The 24,290-nt window shown below is 41.7% G+C and overlaps 1 protein-coding gene across 2 annotated transcripts in view; it reads left to right on the forward strand.

The window, feature by feature from the left end:
* Positions 1 to 624: 624 nt before the first annotated feature.
* coro2aa (coronin 2Aa) overlaps positions 625 to 24,290 on the forward strand; it is a 39,948-nt gene continuing 16,282 nt past the window's right edge. The window contains exons 1-2 of one of the 2 annotated variants that reach the window (XM_080758217.1): positions 625 to 735; positions 22,964 to 23,164. In XM_080758217.1, the coding sequence (XP_080614343.1) occupies positions 22,964 to 23,164 (201 nt within the window). In that variant the 5' untranslated portion in view covers positions 625 to 735. Of the gene's footprint in view, positions 736 to 14,570; positions 14,925 to 22,963; positions 23,165 to 24,290 lie in introns of those variants that run through there. The other variant, XM_080758216.1, reaches the window with a different exon arrangement.

The raw sequence follows: 24,290 nt of genomic DNA on the forward strand, positions 1-24,290 counted from the left end.
ATATTCTCAGAGGTATGTATAGGTACTTATAGTTCGCACATTCACAAGCCATCATAAGAAATACAATCGCCAGAGTGCGCTGATCGACTTAAGGCGGCGTTTGTGCATGTCCGCGTTCCAACATTTACATACTAAAATAAAGTAATGTTTAGGGACCCTACATTAAAGCGACAATCAAATTTCATAAAAGCTTTATGTAGGGTTCCGAGAGGGGCTAGCTGTGACTATACTGTTCCCAAGTTCACACCTGAACAGACACACATAGGATCAATTACATCGTTTCCTACAGCAGTTGTCAGCGATGCGTTGCGCATGGCTTCCCAGGTTATTTTGGTTCATTGCAAAAACGGTTCGAATCCCACTTCCCACAGATATTTTCATTTATTTATTTTGTCATCATTCTAACTGTTTTATAAGTGCATGTTGTCACTGTTTCATACAAGTGAGATTCCACAAACAATCGGATGGATATTTAATGAGAAGATAGAAGATAGCTCCGAGAAGATAGCTCTGAGAAGATAGAAGATAGCTCCGCCCCCTTCATGAAACAGCTGTGAAAGACGGCTCATGCACGCGCAAAGCCAGCCCAGGGAACCAGACACAAGTTAAACTGCAACACCGGTCCTGTCCATCCACCCACCGACCGCTGCACGCCTGCACTTCTCCGCAGGGGTCCTCTGGTCTGGGGGACATTATTGCCACCTGCCGACACATCTTGCATGTACCCTGTCAAAGGTAAGCGCTGTAGTGTGTAGCCTTGAAGGATTGCAAACACTTCCTGCCAGGTTCCGCGCACTGTCGTTCATTCACAAATCTCTTACGTTTCGACACCGGAGACTGTAATTTATTTGATTTACATGTGTCTCGTGTGGCGTGTCTCTGTGACCATCATCACCATGCGGGTTTATGGCTTCCCAGTGAGATCGTGAGAAAGTATATCAAAACTGACATTGTGGGAAATGTTATGTAGCTTATAATAAATTTAGATAAATGAATGATCGTTAAGTAATTTTGCTAGCGGAGCCTTACGGTTGTAGTCGGAACAGGTTATTGATCCATAATAATGTCTGTCTGTCTCTCAGTCTCTGTCCAATCCAACCAGTTTCACCGCCAGATGGTTCTGGGCGGCTATTGTCATGGCTTGCTTTTGTGTGTGGATGGACGTAAACACACTTACGACAACAGAAAGCCGTTTGAAAAGCATGCGCTTAATGACCCGCGTCTAATGTTGACCATATGTGAAGTGGTAGTGAATAGGACCTGTTCCGCCCCTCTATCTGTACTGCATGGCGGTACACTTATCACAAACAATTGGCCATTTAAGTGCGTTTTAGAGCCAGAGGAGATTTACAAACCAGAACTTTAGCACAGCATTTGGGAGAGAGCCAGCCTTCCACTCTGAAACCTGTAACAGATTGTCACTCGTGCAAGACAGTAATGTGTTCACTTCAAAGTGTTACCAGTGTGGTAATGATTCTTTGGAGGAATGGAGGCAAGTCAGGCAGAAGCTTGCTGCAAGCAGCAGCAAATCTAGCCGAGTTGAGTAGTAGGTCCTCCTGCCATCTACCCAGGAGTGAACTCTTGCTAAAATAAGCATTAAGATAATGTGATGTGTCTTATCAAGGGCACACTTTGTGTCTTTGGTCTGACAAAACAAAATCTCCAGTCCCTACTACCCTGTTTGCAGCTGAAACAAACATCTTGACTGAGGCTGCACAAATAATGTACCGAAATCACAATAAAGCTAATGCAAATAGTTTATATCTGTGTGGAGATAAAGATCTGATGTCCATTGTAATTCATATCACATTCACGAATGTAAATGTTTGGCAAAATATTGAGGTTTTGTATTATTTTCAACCGTATTGTGCAACACCTGGATGTGGGGACACCAATTGCCTAGTAGTCCCTAGTGGTTAAGGTCCATGCCACACACAACACAGCAATGTGTTGTCACAGGTTGTTGGGTTTGCGAATATGGATACCGCTGCTTTTTCTCCTCCTGTCCCAGTGAAAACGGCACCACACTTTGATGTGAGGCTATAAAATACTTGGCCACATATCTTGTGGCATGTTATCGCGGACTCAGACTGTTAACACATACCTGAGATTCTCTCAGGTTTTACACAACCAGTATGAAATGTAGGCCAGTATGTCCCACTGTTGCTTGTGACTGAAGTTTTAGTGCTTTGTACATTAAATGACATGTAAAGAACCATTTATCCCATTTGCAATTAGTTTAGTTTATGAATTTGGACAATGTTGTTGTTGTATGTCTGCATGCATGTTGTAGAAGCAATTGAGGTAAAGTTAACTCATGTACCAGACAGTGACAGTCACAGGTATCAAAGTCCTTGCTACTGCACTGGTAATGAGTGCTTTCAATTGAAGGTGTGCCATTGAGCAAACATGCCCTTGAACTCTGGACTTCTGAAAGGCAGATAATTCTCTCACTGAGAAAAGCAGTGACGGTTCTGTTGTTGCAAGCGATAACTTGTGGTAACTTAATTTCAATATGTAATTAAGACACATTTTAGACATTTAACTGACATACACTCTTATCCAGCACGACCAGCAGCTACAGTAAGTGAGTGAGCAGACCGTGTTGGTGTCGTTCTCGATGCTTGGCTGTTGCAGGGATCGAGTGTGCGGACCTTTCTATAACCTGGCTAGTACTTTTCATCTAATTTGCGATAATACCAAGTAACTGTATCATTAGGCTATGTCAGTGTGATAGGCACACCAATGAGCAAGTCAAATAATCAAGGCTCTCCTGCATCGCAAAAATAGCCAATCTCACAATGTGTTACATTGTGCAAGCTGCTCTTTTTGTGCTTTATACAAAAATGAATACATGTAAAATGTATTAATATATAATGACTTGCCCAATTTGGGAAGCCTGGTTGAAAGTGGTCAAAATATTTTGTTAGGGTAAACTTGTTTCTGTAGTACTGATATGGTCAATTTAAAAAAAGATATAACTTCTTGTATAAGACGCTGGGGCGTGAAGCGCCTAAAGGGCACGCATCTGCCTAGATAATGGCAGACTGCTGGGCGAGCGCTGGCACTTTGGCATGGGGGGTCAGATCAACATGGAATGACATCATGATCTCGATATAGTATGGATCAACATGGAATGACATCATGATCTCCATATAGTATGGATCTGACCACGTGACATCATGGAGACCATTAGATCTCCATATATGGATCTGACCACGTGACATCATGGAGACCCTTAACGCGTCAGTTGGTTGGTCACCCCAGGCATGATCATAATGGTCACGCCTGATATCACAAGGCAGGCGTTTGGTTACATACACTGGACTATGTAATACAAGACATGTCTTGAGTTGAGTGTCAAAGAATCATGGAACAGGGTGTAATTATTATTTGTTTTACTTTGGATGCTACTCTGCTGTGATTTATATATAGACATTATTATTTGACATTTACCCATACACAGGATATCTGCTATTTAGGACAAACTGCCTGTGTAGAAAGTAGAAACCAAGGAAGAGTGGGGTTGTTGAGAGTTTATGTATCAGGACACTATTAGTATCAGTTCAATCACTATGCTTTAATACATTTCAAACATGCACAAAATATACCATGGCATACAGTCAGTAGTACTTGAGGTGCACAGTCCTCAGTATTCACTTTGTAGGATGTGTGAAGTTTATAAGACATCCATGGAACGCTGTCTGTAATCAACACAGAGGTGTAAAAGAAATCTATGAGGGTGCCGCAGGGCGGTGTGTCATTATGTCATGTCATTATGCAACTAGGTCAGATTGTGGACACTGATATTTTCCTTATGTTGCTGGGTAACATGCTGCCAACTCATTGATGACTGGTGCTGTGTGTGTTTTTGCAATTAATTGTGAAATTCCAAAGCAGTCCAAAGAAAGAACAGTAGAGTTGCCCAATCGGACAATCAGTATAAAGTCCACATTTGTGGTCCCAAGGCTTTAGAAAACCATCTGCTTCTGCCTGTTGAGGATGATTACTGTACTTGTGTTGACAATGGTTAGGAAATCCCTAAAATAGTCTTATGTAACCTGCCTGAGCACGTGACCTGACACGCTCTCATTGTCACACACACGGGCAGACATGACCTCATAATCATGTCATTAACTTAACCCCCTGCCTCTGTGACCACACATACAGAAACCACCACGTACACAAGCAGTCAAGCACACATACACACTACACACATACGCACCAATATGTGCATACGTCACTACATGTAAAGACATTAGACACATTGCACATAACACAGGTCTCATGCGCGCATGTGCACACACACACTGGGCTGTATTTTGCGTGTCTTAAGTACCAGGTCTTATTCCCTAACTTGAGTAAACTAAAGACCTGGAGGCGTGATCAATGCCATTTGGCTATTCTGAGTGGCCAAAGAGCATTGATCACGCCTCCAGGTCTTTAGTTTACTCAAGTTAGGGAATAAGACCTGGTACTTAAGACACGCAAAATAGAGCCCTTTAAAGTCTCTTACCATTACTGTGATAAAGACATAATTCATTTTGTGTTGATGTTCTTGTACAGAACATGCTTGGCTGTATGCGTTTGTTTCTTAAATCTTGTCATATTTTGTTTTGTCGACTAATATACTATACTGTTGTGTTTTTCATTGTAATATCACCAATCAGAGCTGCATGTTTCTGACATGACAGCTGTCCAACTGTCAGGGATTATCGGGCTGCTACTCACACGTGTGTGAGTGGGGGATACTGAGAGGATTAGTCAAAAAAGAGAAAATCTGTGGATTTTGTCAGTGCCAAGCTCCCAGTGTCCAACTGTCCATATGTACTGTACGTTTCACAGTGCCAAGCTCCCAGTGTCCAACTGTCCATATGTACTGTATGTTTCACTGAATGCTGCACTATTCAACCTTTGGCTTTGGGTTCCAGTGGCAGTGTCACTGCTGGTTTGACTCTACCTATAAATATTGTGATGTTCAACAAAATAATCACCACATTTGATTTGTACACTGCATGTGGTGCCTAATGGGTGAGCCATTAGAAGAGCATTTATCCTCATGTCCACCCATAGAGTGTGTGTGTGTGTGTGTGTGTGTGTGTGTGTGTGTGTGTGTGTGTGTGTGTGTGTGTGTGTGTGTGTGTGTGTGTGTGTGTGTGTGTGTGTGTGTGTGTGTGTGTGTGTGTGTGTGTGTGTGTGTGTGTGTGTGTGTGTGTGTGTGTGTGTGTGTGTGTGTGGTTAAATTCATTTATTTTTGTCATTGTGCCCAGATCGCCTGGCTGCAATCAATGACTGTTGATCAATGTCACAGTACTGAACACAAGAAACTTCCGATACTGTTACATCATCAATATGACATCAGAGATTTATTGGGGAAACCATTCCATTAATATTACTATCCCTTACCCGTTGTGAGATATTGCCCCCCCCCCCCCTGCATTTTTATTCACTAATAAATTCATTATTAATTTATAATTTGTTAAATTGGAAAAAGGGCTTTGTTAAGACCTCCCATCAATGCCTGTGTGAAAAGTGGGAGCGATTGGTGCAGGCGGTGAGGAGATACGGCGGTGTTTCAGACAGACAGACAGACAGACAGAAAGACGCACACATTCAGACAGACAGACATTGACTGAATTATAGTATGATATGATGATAGTAAGATTATAGTATGATTATTTGGTAATGCAATATTGCTTCATGGCTATTGGCTAATATGCCACATTCTAGGTGTGTGATGTGTGCTGCTGCTGTTGTTCCTGTATCTGTGGTATTGACACACATTATTAATGAGGAGTGGAGAGAGAGGTGGACCTACTTTACTAATGTATACATGTGTTTGTGATCACTCTATCGACCCTAGAAGCCTAATGTGGTCCGTAATGGTCTAACTCCAGAAGATGACTGTCAAGTCTAATATGTATTAGATGTGTGACATGGTAACAGTGTAGCTGCTGAGTCCTACTTACATTGTAAAATCCTTCAGTGTACAAATGGAACCAAATGGACCCTTATGTTGTACATGCTCTCAGAGAAATGAACACTTTACTGTGTCCACTGTGGTAATGTTATTGATTTTGTGTTTGTGCTATGCCAAGCACAGAATTAAGGCCCAATTTATTTGATTGCATTGGTTTTGTATATTTTGTTCAAGTTTCAGCTACAGTGTTCCACGTTTAGGTCTAGACAGCCATGTCTTGTGCTTGAATTTAGAAGAGATGTATTGGTTTGGTGCAGAATTACCAAGGTTGAAACGGTCTGCTGGGAAAGTGAGAATAACCTCTATCCAGTCACTATGCTTGCTATAGCAGAGCTGTGTCTATAGCAGTGTGTGTCTATACAAACACACATCACTGTCTCTTGACAAACACATTACATTATTAGTGTTAGGGAGTCAAGACAGGGCTGTGCATGGGAGTATGACAACATACTAATGCTGTTAGCCAATGCGCATGCTGTGATTAGTATTGGCATTGAGCCTGAGAGCAGGGTGTGTCCTCCTATATTAATTTAGATGGTACAGGTAGATTGTGGTACAAGGCAAGTTAATCCCCTAGTGGCACAAAAAATGAAACTCACCTTGACTACTGTTGCTATGGTAGCATGGATGTCCTAATTTATACTGCACGGTACAACTGTGTCGCTCTCTGAGTGATACAGTAAGTATGAAGTATAAATGAGGAATTGACACTACGAGATGCACCCACGTTTAGCTGTCTTTTTCTATATGCATCTATGGCCCCAAGTTCTGCTGTCATTTTGACCAATTGAAGAAATTGGTCAAAATGAAACAATTATGAAATATGATAACTGAGTAGAGAGAGACATTGGTGTTTTGTGTTACAGCATGCATATTTGGAGCTCCTATAACGCTATGTAAGGCCTGTCTGCAGGACAGATAAATAAGAGATGCATAAAGGTGTACTTTTACAATGGCTGACACTGTAGCCGTGCAGCGGCTGCAGGGTAGCCATTTAATGGCTACACTGATCATCATGCTTTGTCTTTGCCTCTTTCTTATCGTTCTGCCTGCTGAATAATTGATCAGTGCTTTGTAGTTTTGTCAATTAATAACAGGAGTTTCAACAGAGGGAGGTCGTTTGACTCATTTGTTTTCATGTAACTAATAAGAAGTTTGTTTAATTTTCTCTTTGAAGCCAAATTAATTTGGCATACCAGCAAGTAATGTTTTTCCTTATTTTTTATTTTACAGTGCCCGCCAGGGGATATAATTCTCGACATCTTTGCCTATCTCCAGTACAGCTTAGCAATGTCATAATTAATAGCATTAGAATAAATCTTCGCTACACACATGGCTGACTCATTTTGTCATAGGTTATAGAAGTGTCAAGGAGTCAACTTTAAGCCTCTCGTTCCCTACTGTAAGCTCTGCTAAACTAACACATTAGTGAGATAATTGAAAAGTGAGGGGTCTTGTTTGAAAGCTTCCACCCCCAGGCCTCACTGTATGTAGGACTAGGACTCTCATTACATTTAGCTAGCCTATCTCTCTTTCTCTCATAATGTCTATGCATTTTCATGTTTTATCTTTTTTGTTAGATTTTCTTTCAGTATAGACTAGCGTAGAGGTTCAGAAAACCAAGGCCTTGCAGAGAGACATGCCAGACATGACAGGAATCAAATTCAAACCACCGTGGTCCTTGCATCTCTCAAGGAGCATGTTGTCCGTGCACTAACGGGCTGAGCCACCAGGCACCCCCATGTCTCTGTATTTGTAGCCTTCTTCCTGTCTCTGTCTGTCTGTCTGTCTGTCTGTCTGTCTGAGTAATGATGTCATTATCTGCTGTGTGCACTCCAACCTTCCGTCATGTGTCTGTCTTGGCCCCTCTTACTGTAAGTCAATAAAGGCATTGATTTGCTCTTCATTTTGACAATACAATCTGATATTTGTCTTTGCACTGATGGGGCGCAGACTGTCTGCGTGCCTGTGTGTGTGCGTGTGTGCGCGCATTAATACAGCCTGATGGGTTCCAGTAGTAAGGGAAGAGGAATCATAATAAATTGTGTTCATTGTTTTGTGAGTGTGTGTGTGTGTGTGTGTGTGTGTGTGTGTGTGTGTGTGTGTGTGTGTGTGTGTGTGTCTGTGCTCTGAGCATGAAGGATTGAGCCTACACTTCTCTCTGTGTAGGTGTCATGGGTATGTGAGATAGAGATAGAATACCAACCAGGTGTTGCTATATCTGAATTAATTCATGACTATGATCTAATTCAAATGTCTGACACTGAAATATTTTAATATGAACTACTAGATTGTCATCTACTTAATATCATCATTGTTGACCACATGTGAAGTTGGAGTGTGTGTGTGTGTGTGTGTGTGTGTGTGTGTGTGTGTGTGACTGTGTGTGACTGTGTGTGACTGTGTGTGACTGTGTGTGCTTGCTGAACTTTGTCAGGTTGAGACTAGTGCAGATGCAGATTCTAAGCCAAGAGATTGCACTGAAATACTTACTCACAGTTTGGCTTGTTAAGACGCATGGACAGATTATGATCTTAAATTTCATTATTGTGTGTGTGTGTGTGTGTGTGTGTGTGTGTGTGTGTGTGTGTGTGTGTGTGTGTGTGTGTGTGTGTGTGTGTGTGTGTGTGTGTGTGTGTGTGTGTGTGTGTGTGTGTGTGAGAGGGGGATTATTTCTCTTTACATAAACTTTACATGAGTTTATAAAATAACATGTGGTTTCTTGTGTCAACTGATAATTCAATAATTGCACTGTTCTTACATCAACTGCTGCTGCATTTTCAGTTTAAAGCATGAGATCGTACAGATTTTAGTTTGTGGACGCTGATCTTATTCTTGACTCTTGAGATAACTTCACGTAATCCACTTGCATTGCATATTTCTTTCACATCAACATCTACAGCTGGTCTTCAGCTGCCCATAGTGTGATCTATTCTCTGACATCATCCAAATCAAAATCTTTAGAAGCCTTTCACGGAATGTGTGTTTAGTGGTCAGGGCCATAGATGCCTCTTTGGCCGCTGCAGTTTGTTGGAGCCATGTGTGTCGACAGGAGGGCGGAACAATTTACACTCTGGGGTGCGAGGAGTGAATTGTCCTCGGATTCCGTCGTTCTTCCAGGTTCTTGGAAATTGGTTTTACTGAGGTTAGGTTTAGGTATAGTTTACTGAGGTTAAGGTTAGGGTTAGTGTATGTGTCTATGGCCAGGGCCTACCTGTCAACATGTATGTGTCTATGGCCAGGGCCTACCTGTCAACATGTATGTGTCTATGGCCAGGGCCTACCTGTCAACATGTATGTGTCTATGGCCAGGGTCTACCTGTCAACATGTATGTGTCTATGGCCAGGGCCTACCTGTCAACATGTATGTGTCTATGGCCAGGGCCTACCTGTCAACATGTATGTGTCTATGGCCAGGGCCTACCTGTCAACATGTATGTGTCTATGGCCAGGGCCTACCTGTCATGTATGTGATGAATGACGAGGAAAAAGCTAAATGGTAATGTTATCAGTATCACCATTCACCAGACACCGGTTCTTGTCTGCTCTTTGCTCCTGTTTTTGCATAATACATTTGTTTTGGTTCCTTGTTCAATAAGGGAGGAACAAGTGATGAAAATACAACTTCTGTTTTTGTGTTGTTTTTTCACAACTTCCACATAACAGTAAGCTTAAATCTTGTCAATGACTATACTATATTGGCTGACCTATTGATAGTACTTTTGTTTTATGAATAAAATGACTTGAAAGTCAATGGTGAATCAGCAAGTGACCTACTATATGTGTTGGATTGGGTGTGGGTATTGTGCACAGGCACAGCCAAACAACCAAACCTACCTCGGACTCGGGAGCAACATGCAAATCCATGACAAATATGAAAAAGCTTCAGCTCTGTATTTTGCGCAGTGGGATTGACAAGAAATTCTTCTTTGAAGTCAACCTCTCTGTTCCGAGTTACTCTTGCAAGGAGTCATGTAGGCAAAAGTGTAGGATATTTCTGTTTACATTGGACTACAATAGGACTACAGATGACTTATGCAACCTGTGCAATATTTGCCATGCACTTAATGAGGGTACAAGTTGTGCCCTCGTTTTAGTGCATGGCAAATATTGCACACAAACATGTCCCCTGTCGGTGAATAATTGGTTATTGGAAGCTTTAATATATACCCATTAAGATACATCAATGGAACAACCTCAAATGAACAATATAAAGAAACGGTACAATGTAAAACAATAGCCTCAACAGTCTAAATGTAATCTGGACAACATTAGCCAACTACAGCTGAGACAACTAATGCCATCTACTCAGTTGATCCTTAATTTACTCAACTGTTTTAGCTTGATTTGTGAATACTTCTTTGTTACAAAAGCCTCCAAATCTGATGCAGTAGACATATTAAATTAAAATGGTAGGAGATATCAAAAATCTTAAAGCAGATCACTGTAGCATTTCACAGTAGCAGGATTTCACATGACTGATGTTCTTATACTTGTATATTGTATTAGGGTAATTTTTGACCTGTTTTCAAGTTTAAAAAGTATCCTTTACATTTCTTTATTGGAACAATGATTCATGATATCCTCAGAAACGGCTATTTTAACACAATAAAATGAATTATCATTTTAGTTCATTCTGATCTCTATAAAAAAAAGAAAGTGGCATCTGTGGTGTTACGGGTCAAATATGACCCGGCAGAGAAGTGTAACTCAATTACCCCCAAATGTTCAATATACAATGTTTACATGTTTGAGAGATAAAAATTAGCATTTGCTATTAGTAGTAAAACAATTAGTTTTGGACCTAAAGGTTTTTACCTGATTTAAAAATGTGTGTCTTCTACTAATAGTCTAATATTAAGTCTATTATAGCCAGATAACATTATCCATTGTCTTCATTATAGGAAATTGAATGAGTGAATTTTAACATTTTTATAATTGCAAACAAGCTATATTGAAAGAGGGAACCCTATAACCCAAAATAATATTTTAAATAGTGTTTACATGGATGTGAATAAATCATAAGTCAGCTATGAGGTGGGCTAGATAAATATGTTATATATATATATATGTTTTAGTATTTTGGGCCCAGTTAAATCACAGGTCAAATTTGACCCACTACCACCAAAAGTGTTATTTAATTTTAAATTTTTGAATATTGAACTCCTATGCCCAGCTTTGTGTGTCTGACCCCATAACGATGATTTGATTGGCTGAGGGCTTAAAATTTGAGGACAGACGTGGACGCCAAAAGTGATTTGCTGGAATGTGATGATGTATGATGATAAGAGCGCCCCTCACTTCACATGAGTGTGATTTAAAAAAAAAAGTTAAAGCTCTATATTCTGAGAGTAATCATTGCTATAGAGTGTATATTTTGCAACAAAACACTTTATAGCATCACTCCAGCCCTTTAATAAACAGAAAATAAATGTTCAGGTGTGTCACCGCTTTCATCCAATCGGGAGAGAGAACCCATTTATCAGCCTAAAAAAAAGGAGCTAACAACATTTAATGTTGTTATTGGATGAAATTGGTATGATGACTTGAACATGTACATACTAGTAGTGTACTAGTCTAAAACCTTTACCAAAGAGCTGGAAAGAATGGGAGACCCAGTTGTTACAGTAGCAATGATTACCGTATTGTCCCGAATATAAGACGACTCCCATTTTTCAAGACTCATTTGTGGAAAAAGAACATTGAATGTCAAATAGTCTAGTCCCCGATTATAATACGACCCTGGTTTTAAGGATATTTCCATTGGGGAAAAAACATAGTCTTATATTCAGGCCAATAGGGTACTATGGCAATATAGAGCTATTTAACATTCACAAATGTCAGTGAGGGAATTCAACATTAACCCCTTAAACCACCTCTATTCTTAGTAAGTAATAGAGCTTGTAGATCAGCTATGTTGGGTGAATGTTCTCCCCAGAATAGGCATGCTTCCATGGGAACTTTTGACTATAGAGGGAAAATAATGTATTATGCAAATAACAACCATCAGATTGAAAATGGCCTAGCCTTAATAATCCTTTCATGAGAACTCATAATGATGCATCTTTTTAAAGTATTGCTGGAGGGTTAATATTAACAGGACCACACAAAGCATCATATTTGAAAACAATGTTAATCTAAGTAAGGAAACCCTGTGCACTTTAATCTGTAGTGGTTAAAGCAGAAATGTACAAAATCCTTTGAAGCTTCTTAGCAACGCCAGGGCAAAAGTAGGTCTGCACTTGGCACTGAAACCAGGTGTTTTAGCGTCAAAACAGAGGCAACCTGTTCAACAGAAACAACAAAGCGAGGAGTGAGGGGCAGCCATTAGGCCTCAGCAGGCCTAGTTTCTCACCATAGATAACTATTAGCCTGACTGTGTTTGATGTGTGATTACAGACAAGCAAGTCTTTTACTTTAGAATAGATCACTGGTTCTCAACCCGTGGACCCCGGCCCACTGGTGAGCCGTGAGCAAAACACAAATATTTGCATGATGATTTGATATTAAAATAAAAATAAAAACAATATTACACATTAAAACATTATTTTCATGCTATTTATTTCAGATTTTTCAGTGGAACCAGAAAGCCACGCCCACTGCTGTTAGTTCCATTGATTCACCCATTTGACCATGTAGCATGTTACAATTGCATTGCCTCGAATGCTCTCGAGATTTGGCCCTGATCCAGGAAGTGTTGAGAAATACTGCATTAGATTGACTCCCAAGCGATTAGAACCTAAGAGCCTTCCTCATCGCCACACAATGTATTATTATTCTATATTATTATTCTAAGTAGGAAAAAAATAATATATTTACTCATGACCTATTAAAGCGGGCTGTGATGACCCAAAATGGGCCCAGGCCGCCCAGCAGTATGTCTGGGAAACACTAGAATAGGTAGTGATCAGGGCTTTGATCTTGAGTGATGGTTCTGTTGCCAGCTTAACATGTCATAAATCAGTACTGTGTGGGTTGTCTTCTTTAATAAGCACACAGAGTGGGTGGGCGGACACCAGCTGATTGCTCCACTGTCTGCCACTAACTATGGTATCATACTAGCATTCGACGGGCCATTGGCAGAGATTACTAACTTGCCCGTGCTTGAATGGTCCATGCATGACTTGCAGTTGCATGAGTATGTGTGCACCACTCGTTAATGTCCTAATGAGAATGGAAGGGTGAGGGAAATTGTCTACATTCTACAATAAGCAATTTTTCAGACTATTCCACAATCTCTGAATGCTATAAGCATTTGAAAACAGTCTGGCAACGCGAGACTAGGTGTAGTTTTCTACAGGTTATTGCCCATAATTAATTCCCATGTTCACCACTATATTACTATATATATCACTATGCTACATTTTAAAGTTCTTCTTGGCAATAGCAAAGTGTGTGTGTGTGTGTGTGTGTGTGTGTGTGTGTGTGTGTGTAGTACAGTACAGTACAGTACGTGCTGTGCTCATAAAGCTTCCCCTAGTTTTGCTTCATGGGGCACTACTGTCAGTTTCCCACATTTCTACCAATTTATCAGTCCTACCTCTTATCTTCTACTAGACGCTACATGAACTCTGGACCCAAGGGCGTGTGTCAGTGCTGGAGGTAGCTGTGCATTTGTGGTCAGCTTTGTAAGTTTGTGTGTGTTCATATTTGTGCCTGTGCTCCTGACAAATCTTAATGCATGTTTTGTGCAATAAACACAATCGACCAGGCTGTGCTCTCTAGCACCATATGACCATTTGAAGGCCAGCTGTCAATACCCAAACGTTTTCATTCCCTATCTGACTGACGTGTTCATATTGACTACTGGCCTCCACATAGCTCACCTCGCTCATCTCTCTCTCTGTGTGTGTGTGTGTATGTGTGTGTTTCCTGTTTATACATTGGCTGATTGGGCTCAGATAAATTATCGGCAATTGTTGTCCACACAGCCAGCAGACTCATGGCTGGTTTGGTGGGACGTTTCACACACAAAACAACTCAGACTTGGCTCTGGGATTAAATTAATGGGTGGTCAGTTGAAAAATGACGAGGGTATAAAACTTAAACTGAGAGGTCAAGGGTCACTCTGGCACCCTGGAACAAACCGATCCAACTCTCTCATGCATTGTGGCGATAGCCACATGTGTGGCGTACTGTAGGTATTGGTAAGAGCTGCATTCAGAAAGCAGCTTCATTAGTTCCCCAATCTACAGATAGTTAAAAGAATAGTCATAAGAGTATAGTCATTTGTTACTGAGGCAGACTGAAAAAGAAAAGGAAAATACATGAAAGAAGACGAAACCAAGGACTGCTTGCCCCCCCCCCCCCCCCTCCTCCAAGATAGAAGGAAGGAAGAATCCTGATTGAGCAAATACTGTGGACAGTGTGGAGGTGTGGAGAGACAGAGACAGAGGGAGCGGGAGTGGCATTTCAAGGAAGAGAGGGGGTGTGTGATTACCTGCCTCTCTCTCTCTCTCTCTCCTCACGGCACCTCCCTTTTTAGGGAGTGTACGCACACGCACTCACACACACTCCCCTGCTTGCTCTCACACACTTGCACTCACCCATGTACAGTGCACGCTGTGCTCGCTACTGTTCTGACGTGTTTGGATATTGTACAAAGGACGCTATACTGTAGGTTAGTCTACTGGTTGTCTTCTGCTGGACTAGGGACAGTTTCACTCATGCACGTGTGCGCGCAGACACGCACACACAGTCACACACAGTGGGTGTTCAACACAGTGGATGTTCAATCTCATAGAAATCTGTGTGTAACTGCTGGAGTGTGCTGAGGGTCAGAATCTTCCCCTGTGCTTGAGGGAGAGGGAGGGCGGAGAGTGATTTGTGGCTAGCACCTCTGGAACTGAAAGACTGACAGACAGACTTTACCTTCTCTCACTCGAGGAGCCATCGCTCTTTTATCCTCTCTGCCTGTTCCCCCTCAGCACTACCATCTGACAGGGTAAGTAATGAACACCTACACAATCTGGCTCTCTTTGTCTCTTGATCACTGTCACTCTCTCACCCTGTTGTCTGCTCTATGTATGTACACATGTAGTTCATGACCTTATAGTCCTATTCTAATACATACAATACAATACTTAATTAAAAGTGTTAATTTAACTCTGACAGTATATCACGGGTGACGGGTCAATCTTTACACTATCCATAGAGTTCAATTGAAATGTACATTTCGCTCATCTCTTCTGTTTTCTGATCATCTTTATCTGGTAAGCTGTGTCACTGAGCACTGCCGTCCAGGATCCTGTGCATGTGCTTTTGCGTGTGCGGACATGAGAGCGCATGAGCTCACCTTTGGCCCGGGGGTTGAAAGTCAGGCGTGTGTGTGCTGATGCTTGTGTGCATATTGGCGTGTGTCTGTCTGTGTAGTTCTTCAATTTTGGGGGGGTGAGTAGCGACAAGCTTGAACAAGACGGCTGGAGGAATCACCCTTCAAACGAAACGACTATACGCGTGTCTAGATTTGAAAATGCAACATTCTCTAAGCTGTCCTAAAGCTACATATTTGATAGCTGTGGTTACACTACACTTGTGCATAGAATAGAAACATGTTATATGTGAAACAATACTAGTAGTAGTAATATCACTGATGTCTGGCATCTACTGTGTATGGCATATGCTGTAGCACATATAGAGGCCTGTGGCAAACGTTTCATATGGAGCCATTTGGTTCTGTTGAAAACATTCATGTACGGTTATTTTAAACCATATACAATCATGAGAGTTACAAATGGATAAATGAACCCTGAGGATTTGAAAGGTTCCACGATGGAGTCCTAGGAAGTAATATACTTCTTGGGAGTCTGTCTTTATAGACCCCATCAATATTTATGTACGGTAGGCTGAAGAGGGCAATAGTACCATCTATATGGTCAGTCCCATATAGAAGTTCAGATTTGTCAGAAGCATTCTACTGGGTGTTTATGCCCCCCGTATCTGCTGCTACATATCAATTACCCATCTTGGTTTTCCTTCTTCTTTTTGTTGACTACAACAACAACAAACACGCAATTTTGAGGTTGACACTGAAGCAATAGTATGTATTTCTTAAGTTGAGGGACTACTGTACCTGCGCGTAACAGTGTAAAATCACAGCTGGCTTTTTAATGGTGACATCCATCCTCCAGGACACTAGTGAATTATGTGGCCTGACTGGAGCACCATTCATCAAGCTTAGCTTAGTGTGTGATGTCTTCTCATGTCGAAATGACTCGACCTGTGAGCTAGCAGTCCACTTTATGTGCTGATCGGTAGGTCTCCTGACAGCGTTCAGTAGAGCTTTGTGTGTAGATCAAATCCACATGCATAGATCTGTCCATCTTTGCACTTTGTGTAGGCCTACTGTATATGGACTCCTGGATAATTTGTCCGCCTGGGAACTGTGTAGAGTAGACTTAGGAATGAAGAGATCATTCCATTCATATCGCCACACCCCATCTACCTTACTCCTATATTAGTTAAACATTACTTGACTTTTGTCAGGTTGTATATTTGTACAGCCATAAAAATCAGCAAAGGAATAATGGAGTCTGTAGATCTGTGAATGTATGGAGCTGTATCTCTTCGACTCTTAAGTTTGTATAAAATGTAAAGAATTACTTTATTGCATGAAGATGAAGGTATGTGTTGACAATATAACATGATATATAAGAGGAACAACTTAATTTACCTTAATTTTAGGGGGTAAATATGAAAGGAAATAATTAAACTTCTGATGTAGTCATTTACACACACACACGCATGCACGCACACACACACACACACACACACAAACGCACGCACGCACGCGCACACACACACACACACACACACACACACACACACACACTCTTAACTTTCTTACAATGGATGCTTGCCCATTGATATGGCTGACAGGTGCTGAAGGCTGTGATATTACATTTCAGTAGCTGTTGGTCTGACACATGCCCCCCCCCCCCCCCCCCACCCACACGTACAAACAACACATACGTTCACTCAGTCAGTCTACGCCTACGGTGACCTGCTTTCTACACGTGCGTTCTATAGTGTGAGTAGCCTATTGTATTTCCTGTCTAGCTGTTATCCCCTTACAAGGCCAATGTTCATAGACAGTGCATGACATCAGACAGGTCAGAGCAGACTAGAGTAGACCGTGAGTGAGAATACATGCACTCTCACATCACTTACTCACACTCATGCATGCGCACATACACGTACACAACATATGTTCCCACCTGTACATCTTGGGTCTTGAATTTCGCTCTGAGCGCTTACAAAACACAGAACCGGTAATCCAACTTGGGGGACATTGCAGGGGGGCTGGGGTTGTACTACGGGCTTGGCTGGTTGCCAGGACTTTTTGGAAATTGGGGTTGGGAATTACCAGTGTCATGAAGACATGATGAGGGGAATGGATAATGTTGCGTGGCTGGAGTATTGATTATACGTGGTTGTGTCTGCGATGCCTTGTGAGCTTATAACTCAAGTTAAGTATAACTCAAGCTTTAGATTGCAGGGAACCTTGGGATGAGGAGGTTTTGTGGGTGACTAGTAGGTGTATTAGAAGAGAGGTGTGCTGGAAGTGGGGCATATTGATGGTAGATTGCTGGGAGCCTTGGGATTAAGGAGGTTTTGATGTCAGAAGCTCACAGCTTCAGGCACAATAACAGCCAGCTAAAGTAGCCAGTATCTTCACACTGCAGGTGAACTCTGAACTCTCCTTCCTACTGGTAGAATTTGCTGCTGCAGTGGAAGCATAGACTGTAAAGAAGTGGCTGTTAATGTTTTATGGTGCATGTTTAAGGCGACAGGATAGCATGAAAGGAGTAAAAGATATGGTATATAATGGACTGACTCCGCATTCAGATAACTCCGCAAACAGTGGTCTCAGAATGTCATGCATTCACCATACCTGTGCAGGTACAGTACATAGGAACTGAGAACACTTTTTTTATTGGTAGACCTCAGGCCCACTTTCCCTTTCTTTCTTTTTTTTGTCCGTCTGTCTGTATACATTTGTCCATGTCTAATCTCTGAAACCACTTGATAAATCAGCACCACATTTAACATGCACACTGCCAGTAGACCAAGAAAGTAAATAATAATCTTTGAATAGTCTTCACATATATTCTTTCACTTTTTAGAAATGCATAAGCTTAAGGTTTTACCTAGAGGTCAATGGTGGTCCGATTGGGCTAAAACTGAAACTGACTTGGATGCCAGACATTCACTTGATGTCTGGCATCCATATGGAAGGCACACTGGTTTTAAACCCCATCTAGTTGTATCAGTGTCTGAATTATGCCTACTCAGGAATGATGGAGGAGCCCAAACAACCTTAAGAACTGTGATAACATAAAGGATAGGCACTCAAACAAACAATTAACTAGGTTATTTACAGCTGTACGGTTTTGTACGTTCTCATCTGTATGGTCAGCTGTGTGGGTTGACATGCACCAAAGGTTAATCAAGTGGAGAAGGTTACCCAGGAGAGAGATGGACAGACAAGTTATAAACCCCTATTACGCAACGCTGCATGGCCTGTAATAAGCTATGCACAAGTAACCTAATATTACGGATCCCATGGGTCAGTGCCATAATTATGTCCAGAAATTATTATTTTGATCCTCAAATACACATAAAGGTGCCCAGACGACCAGAAATAGAAGTGATCAGAGGTTGACCCGAGAACTAACTAACTACTGCAGTCTCCTCTCACGTTGTGCCAGAGACATGAAGCCAGTGTAGAAGCGTCCTGCATGGTGATTGGTGCCACTGTGCCGTCATTGAGGGTGGCTGACAGCCGTTTGATCAGCAAGAAGCAGTGTTAAAAATAGCCAGTGAGCAGTAGTGGTTTCATCATCACTTCTGCGTTGAGAGCTAACGGGCTAGCTGTCACGCAGCATGCTGAGCACCTGCTGTTAAATCCCTGCAGAAATGGAACTACATGGCTCAGCGTAACAGTGTGTGGGTGTAGTCACAATCACAACCTACCTGGCATCCAGTGAATTTCAACTATTCATGTTCAGATTTGAAACTGAAATCAACATAAAAAATTAGTTGGCAATGATCATGGTACTACTCTTTTCTGTTTGTGCAATTCAGCTCCCCCCCCCCCACACACACACACACACACACACACACACACTATATCAAGATTAGCTGTCTACCAACTGCTGCCTGTACCAACCCTGCCCCCTTCATATCCGCTGAGTCAGCAAAGAGTCGAAGACTCGGGTCAATCTTGAACTCCAGGCAGGATTGTAGGCTATCATCATCACATACACACAGTACTGATTCTGACAAATACTGCATGTGCTCAGTTCACCCCAGATACTCACAATTGAAGTAATTTGTCATTAACGCATCATCTTCAATCCAATATATTCCACTTGTCATGTAGGCCATATTATCTTCATTATCTGCCATGCTGTCTTGCAACTTGTCAGCAACCTGAGTGTACAAGTGCCTTTCTCTCCCCTTTTTGTAAACACAGCTGATTTACACCACCAGTACTAAATGTGACTGTAACTGCACTCTTAGTTTGAAGAATTTATGATTTTCTTCTTTTGAAGTTGAGTCAGCCGGTCATTCCTGACTCACTTTATGGAGTCAGCCTCATTTCTCTTTGATGATTCTTGGAAGGTGTCATAGACAAGCCAATGGTTTTCTGGTGGTAGAACAGGGCAGGTGGGTTTGAAGTGAATGATTTTGTATACATGCATGCATTCTCTTTCCATTGCATACACCCTGTCACACATGCATGCACACACAATAACCACAGCTTCCTTGGAAAGCAACAATTCATGGATAACTGCTGCTCTATGTAGATACACACACACACACACACACACACACACACACACACACACACACACACACACACACACACACACACACACACATTTTCACAACCGATTACAGAAGTAACCAACATAGGAGAAGAATAGAAATAGCTAGAAAACTGATTGTCAGATACAGTACAATCTAATTTTCCTGATATGGAGGAAAGCACATGACATGCAGAGAAAACATAAAAACATTTGTGATTACATAGCTTAAGAGTGATTAAGTAAAAGCTTATGTACATACGGATGTGGGTCATGCCTTGGGCAGATTTGAATAGCAAGGTTTGCATTTTTCATGACTAATGTTGAAGAAAAATAGTCAAATCCTTTCAACATAATTTAGTTTGATTCAGTGACTTCTTGGTTGCTAGTGTAGGACTGTGCATATAGTGAATGAGCAATCGTTCTCAGCAATGTGTACATTGATTTCTATGAGTGAGGAACAGAAACGTGTTCCCAGTTGCAAGAGCTATTGAAATGAAATATGTCATCATATATCTGGTGAAACTCTTCTATTTTTTATAAATATCACAATACATTTTTCCGAACAAAAGCAAGTCCAGAAGTGTTATATGTGTAAGCTGGCAGATGCCGTTAACAAACCACATACTCCACTGTTCACAACAGGTTGATCTTTATCATTTACCTCCGCACGCTTTGTTTTCTATAAGCTAGAGAGAGTTCCATTAGTGAACAGTGAACAGTGCAAGTGCGGCAGCAGCTGGGGACGGTTTGTCTTTGCGTTGGAGCGACAGTGTCTTGAGGCGGTTTTGAGTCACACACCTGAGAAAGGTTAACGAATCACACTGGGCAGAACATTCCAGAGTGACAGCACTGGGATGCCTCCAGCAGCCTGGGGGTAGAAGACGATAGGGGGGCGAGTAAATGGAGAAGTGGAGTGTCTCGAACCACGGCCACCCTCTCTGTCTCTGTCTGTCTGTTTTACTCTGGACTTAGCTCACTGTTTATGCCAGACATACCAGACTCTAGCTTTACGGTTCATTACCCTGTAGGGCTTATGTGATTGTGGCCAAAATGATAATCCCAATAACCTTGCAAGATTTTGTGGTCATGAAATACAACTAACTTGGGTTTGTTTTGTGTCGATATTCTATCATTATTGAAGAATAAGTTGCAATATATTATTAAGTATAACAATTAACAATATATATATTGGGTATTAGGTATTTAGGTAATGACTCTCATTTAAGAAATACGTCGACGACTGGGTCTGTCGGACTGTCTGTCTGTCTTTCTGTGAGTCTCCCTGTCAGTGTGGCCAAGGCTAATCGTGCAATGATCATCACCATATATAATTAAGAGAGAGAGATGTTGTGCTTTGTTGTTGTGCTTTTTGCCTTTTTGACAGGAAGGCGAGAGAGATTGGTAGTGACACGCAGCAAAGGTCGTCAGGATCTGGAGTCGAACCAGCGACACGCTGTTAAACTGGCATTGCAGCCTAGGGTGCCAGGACCACCACGCCAGTGGCCCGGGCCTTTTCATTTATATAAATAAACTTACAACGTGGATAAAATAATTTATAGTGGAAGGGGGTGGTTGGACCAAGGGTGAAACCTTGCCCAGATATGGAGTCATACATAACAGATACGTCATAGAGGAATGACACCATAGACTGGCCACGTGTAGTCTGAGATCAACATGGAAGCCACATTTGTTCAGATGCATTTGCTTCATCTTACAGTTTCAGCTAAATGCTCTGAAACGTCAACATCGTCCCTTATTGTCCCCTGTTTCCCGCTCTGACTGTTTGGCCAGCAGCCGCACGCCAGCCAGGCAGCCACGCCCGCGTCACCCTAACCAAACACTGTTATTTTTACTTTCGCTCGCAAGTGATGTCATTGTGTCTGCCTCACGGTCATTATGTTTATGAAGACACCATCTGGCTGGCCTGGGGCCAGTCCTGTCCCTTCTGCAAAAACCCAGAAAATGATGTCATTGTCGTGAGGGTTCTAGTATTGTTTCTGACATGCGTGACATATCTCGGGTAATCCGTTTGAGTTTCAGCCACTAGGGTTAGGGTTAGTTTATGTTTACGTTTCAGATGTCATCGTTTTCAGAATTATATTATATGGCCTTTTAGCTGATGTAATACTTCTAGTGCATCACTACAGTATTTACCGGGAATTAGTACTTACAGTGATTAAGCTGTGAAATGAGTGCCATTCTCAAGGGCACTATGACCGAACACAATGTAAATGTTGTGTCCATCCATATTATTAGAACATGTCCATCTTTCTGTCCCTCTCTCCGCGCGATCATCACCCTCTATCTTGTGTCTCAATACATGTTTGGGTCTGTGTAGCATTTAACCTAGCATCCATCAGCCCTCGTCCGCCCCTCTAATTCATAAATAATGATCAGGCTGCAGCAGCGAGGCAGGGAGGCGGGGAGAGTCGGCACACACAGCAGACATGATGGCTCGCCAGGTTCTGTCCCACAACCACTTAGCATGCACGCTAATGACATGTGCATCGACTCGCTGGCTCATCGTCAAAGTGTTTGCCTAAAAACAGGCACATGGACATGGGGAACTTACTTTTGCTGTCATTGCTCATTTGCTGTTGTGAAATTGACGGCGGTACCGGCTTCTTTGGATTGGGATTTTATTTATTTTTAAAACTGTTCAGCTTATCTGTACTTCATCTTGTCAGTGCTATTTTTGGCTTAGCAACTCTTCTCTTTTCCATGATCAATCCAGGATGAGACATTTGAACGTTTAGAATTAGAATACTTCACGCTCAGCTTTCCTACTCTTGAATAGAAAATACAAAATGGTGCGGGCGGCAGAAATAGTTATCGAAAGGAATCAAATTAACTTTGAGATGGACGGTCCGGAACTCACTCAAGCAGTTGCTGTGCTTTCCATATAAAGACCTGTGTTGAAAGTCATCCCAATCTGGCTAGCTTTTCATGTCTATACACTGTCCTGTCTCAATACCTCCAAAAACTAAAATAACTCCCCAACTCTCCTTTTTCCCCACAAGTGATGAAATCATCACTTTTTTTCACTCTGTCTGTACAATAATGTTAAACACTCAAGTTCGTGGACTACCTGACCTGTCTTCCAGGCCTAATAGGCCTAATATTGTGCATAAACTAATCTCTCTCTCTCTCTCTCTCTCTCCATCTCCAGATGTCATGGCGTCCCCAGTACCGCAGCTCAAAGTTCCGCCATGTCTTCGGTAAGACTGCCACCAAGGAGAGCTGCTACGATGGCGTGCCCATCACGCGCTCTGTCCAGGACAACCTCTTTTGTGCTGTCAACCCACGCTTCCTCGCCGTCATCACAGAGTGTGCTGGCGGCGGGGCATTTCTCGTCCTGTCTCTCCATCATGTGAGTGTACAATGAACCCAACCTGGTAGAACCTATTGTCACATTTAAGGTTGTGTAAACAAAGCGTGCTGACAACATCAGGCTAAATGATACGTAGCTTGCAGAGTGAGTTCAGTCAGATATACTCGAGGGTTTCATGCTGTGCTCAAGGGTGCATACATATACTCGAGGGGTTTACGCTGCATTACTATGTGGGTGTATAAGACCCACATGTCATACACTGATGTGTATATTTAAGCTCACCTAGACTGCATGCTTCTTCCTGCCTTCCTTCTGCATATGGTTCCTGCCTGGTTGTAGTTATGTGATGTTTGCTCCCACCACCACCCCGGCACCACCGGTACGCTCTGTTATTTCTGTTCCCCATGGGGGTTTGTTATTTTATATCTATCTTCCTGCTCTTAATGTTTAATGATGATGAAGAAGGGAGAAAATGTAGCAGAGCCGAACGCCAAGATAATATATTATATGTACACTATTCTCATTCTAGAATACATTTTGGTTAAATCTATTTGTGAGTTATCTGACTGACTTACAATTATGTAAAATAGAAACAAACAAATGCTAACTTAGCTAACAATATTGACTACTGGAACAAATGATACTCCCCATTGACATAATGTACTGTGAGTTCTTTTAGCCAATAAACGAATGCAAACAAAGTTGATTCTGACTATATAGAACATCACCAAATCCGGTACTATTTATTTATTTTATATAAATTACATCTTCCTGTAGACTTTTGTCTGCATCCATCTTCAAATTGACTTTTTTGTGATGTTCTATATTGTCAGAAACACTATACAATGTAAGTATTGGATTATCAATTTATAATCAATAGAGGATTTCTTTATTTTGTATTTATTTTGTTTTTGTTTGCTTTCTTGCCCACCTTTGAAGTTATGTACATCATGGCAAGGAAACTACACAGCCCAAACCTCTACCAGTGGTCTAGCCCTTTAAACATTAATATTCCTCACTCATGCTTTGTTATAGCTGTTTCAGCATGTTACGCTATCTTTTCATTAAGTCAAGTTTTCACCACAGAATTCATATTGCAGTGTTTCCTGTGTTTTTGTTCATACATTTTCCACCTAACACCTGGGCTCCACCGGGCGCGTCAGCG

The sequence above is a fragment of the Protomyctophum bolini genome (genome assembly GCF_963924005.1).
Source record: "Protomyctophum bolini genome assembly, chromosome: 3".
In the NCBI taxonomy this organism is placed as follows: Eukaryota; Metazoa; Chordata; class Actinopteri; order Myctophiformes; family Myctophidae; genus Protomyctophum; species Protomyctophum bolini.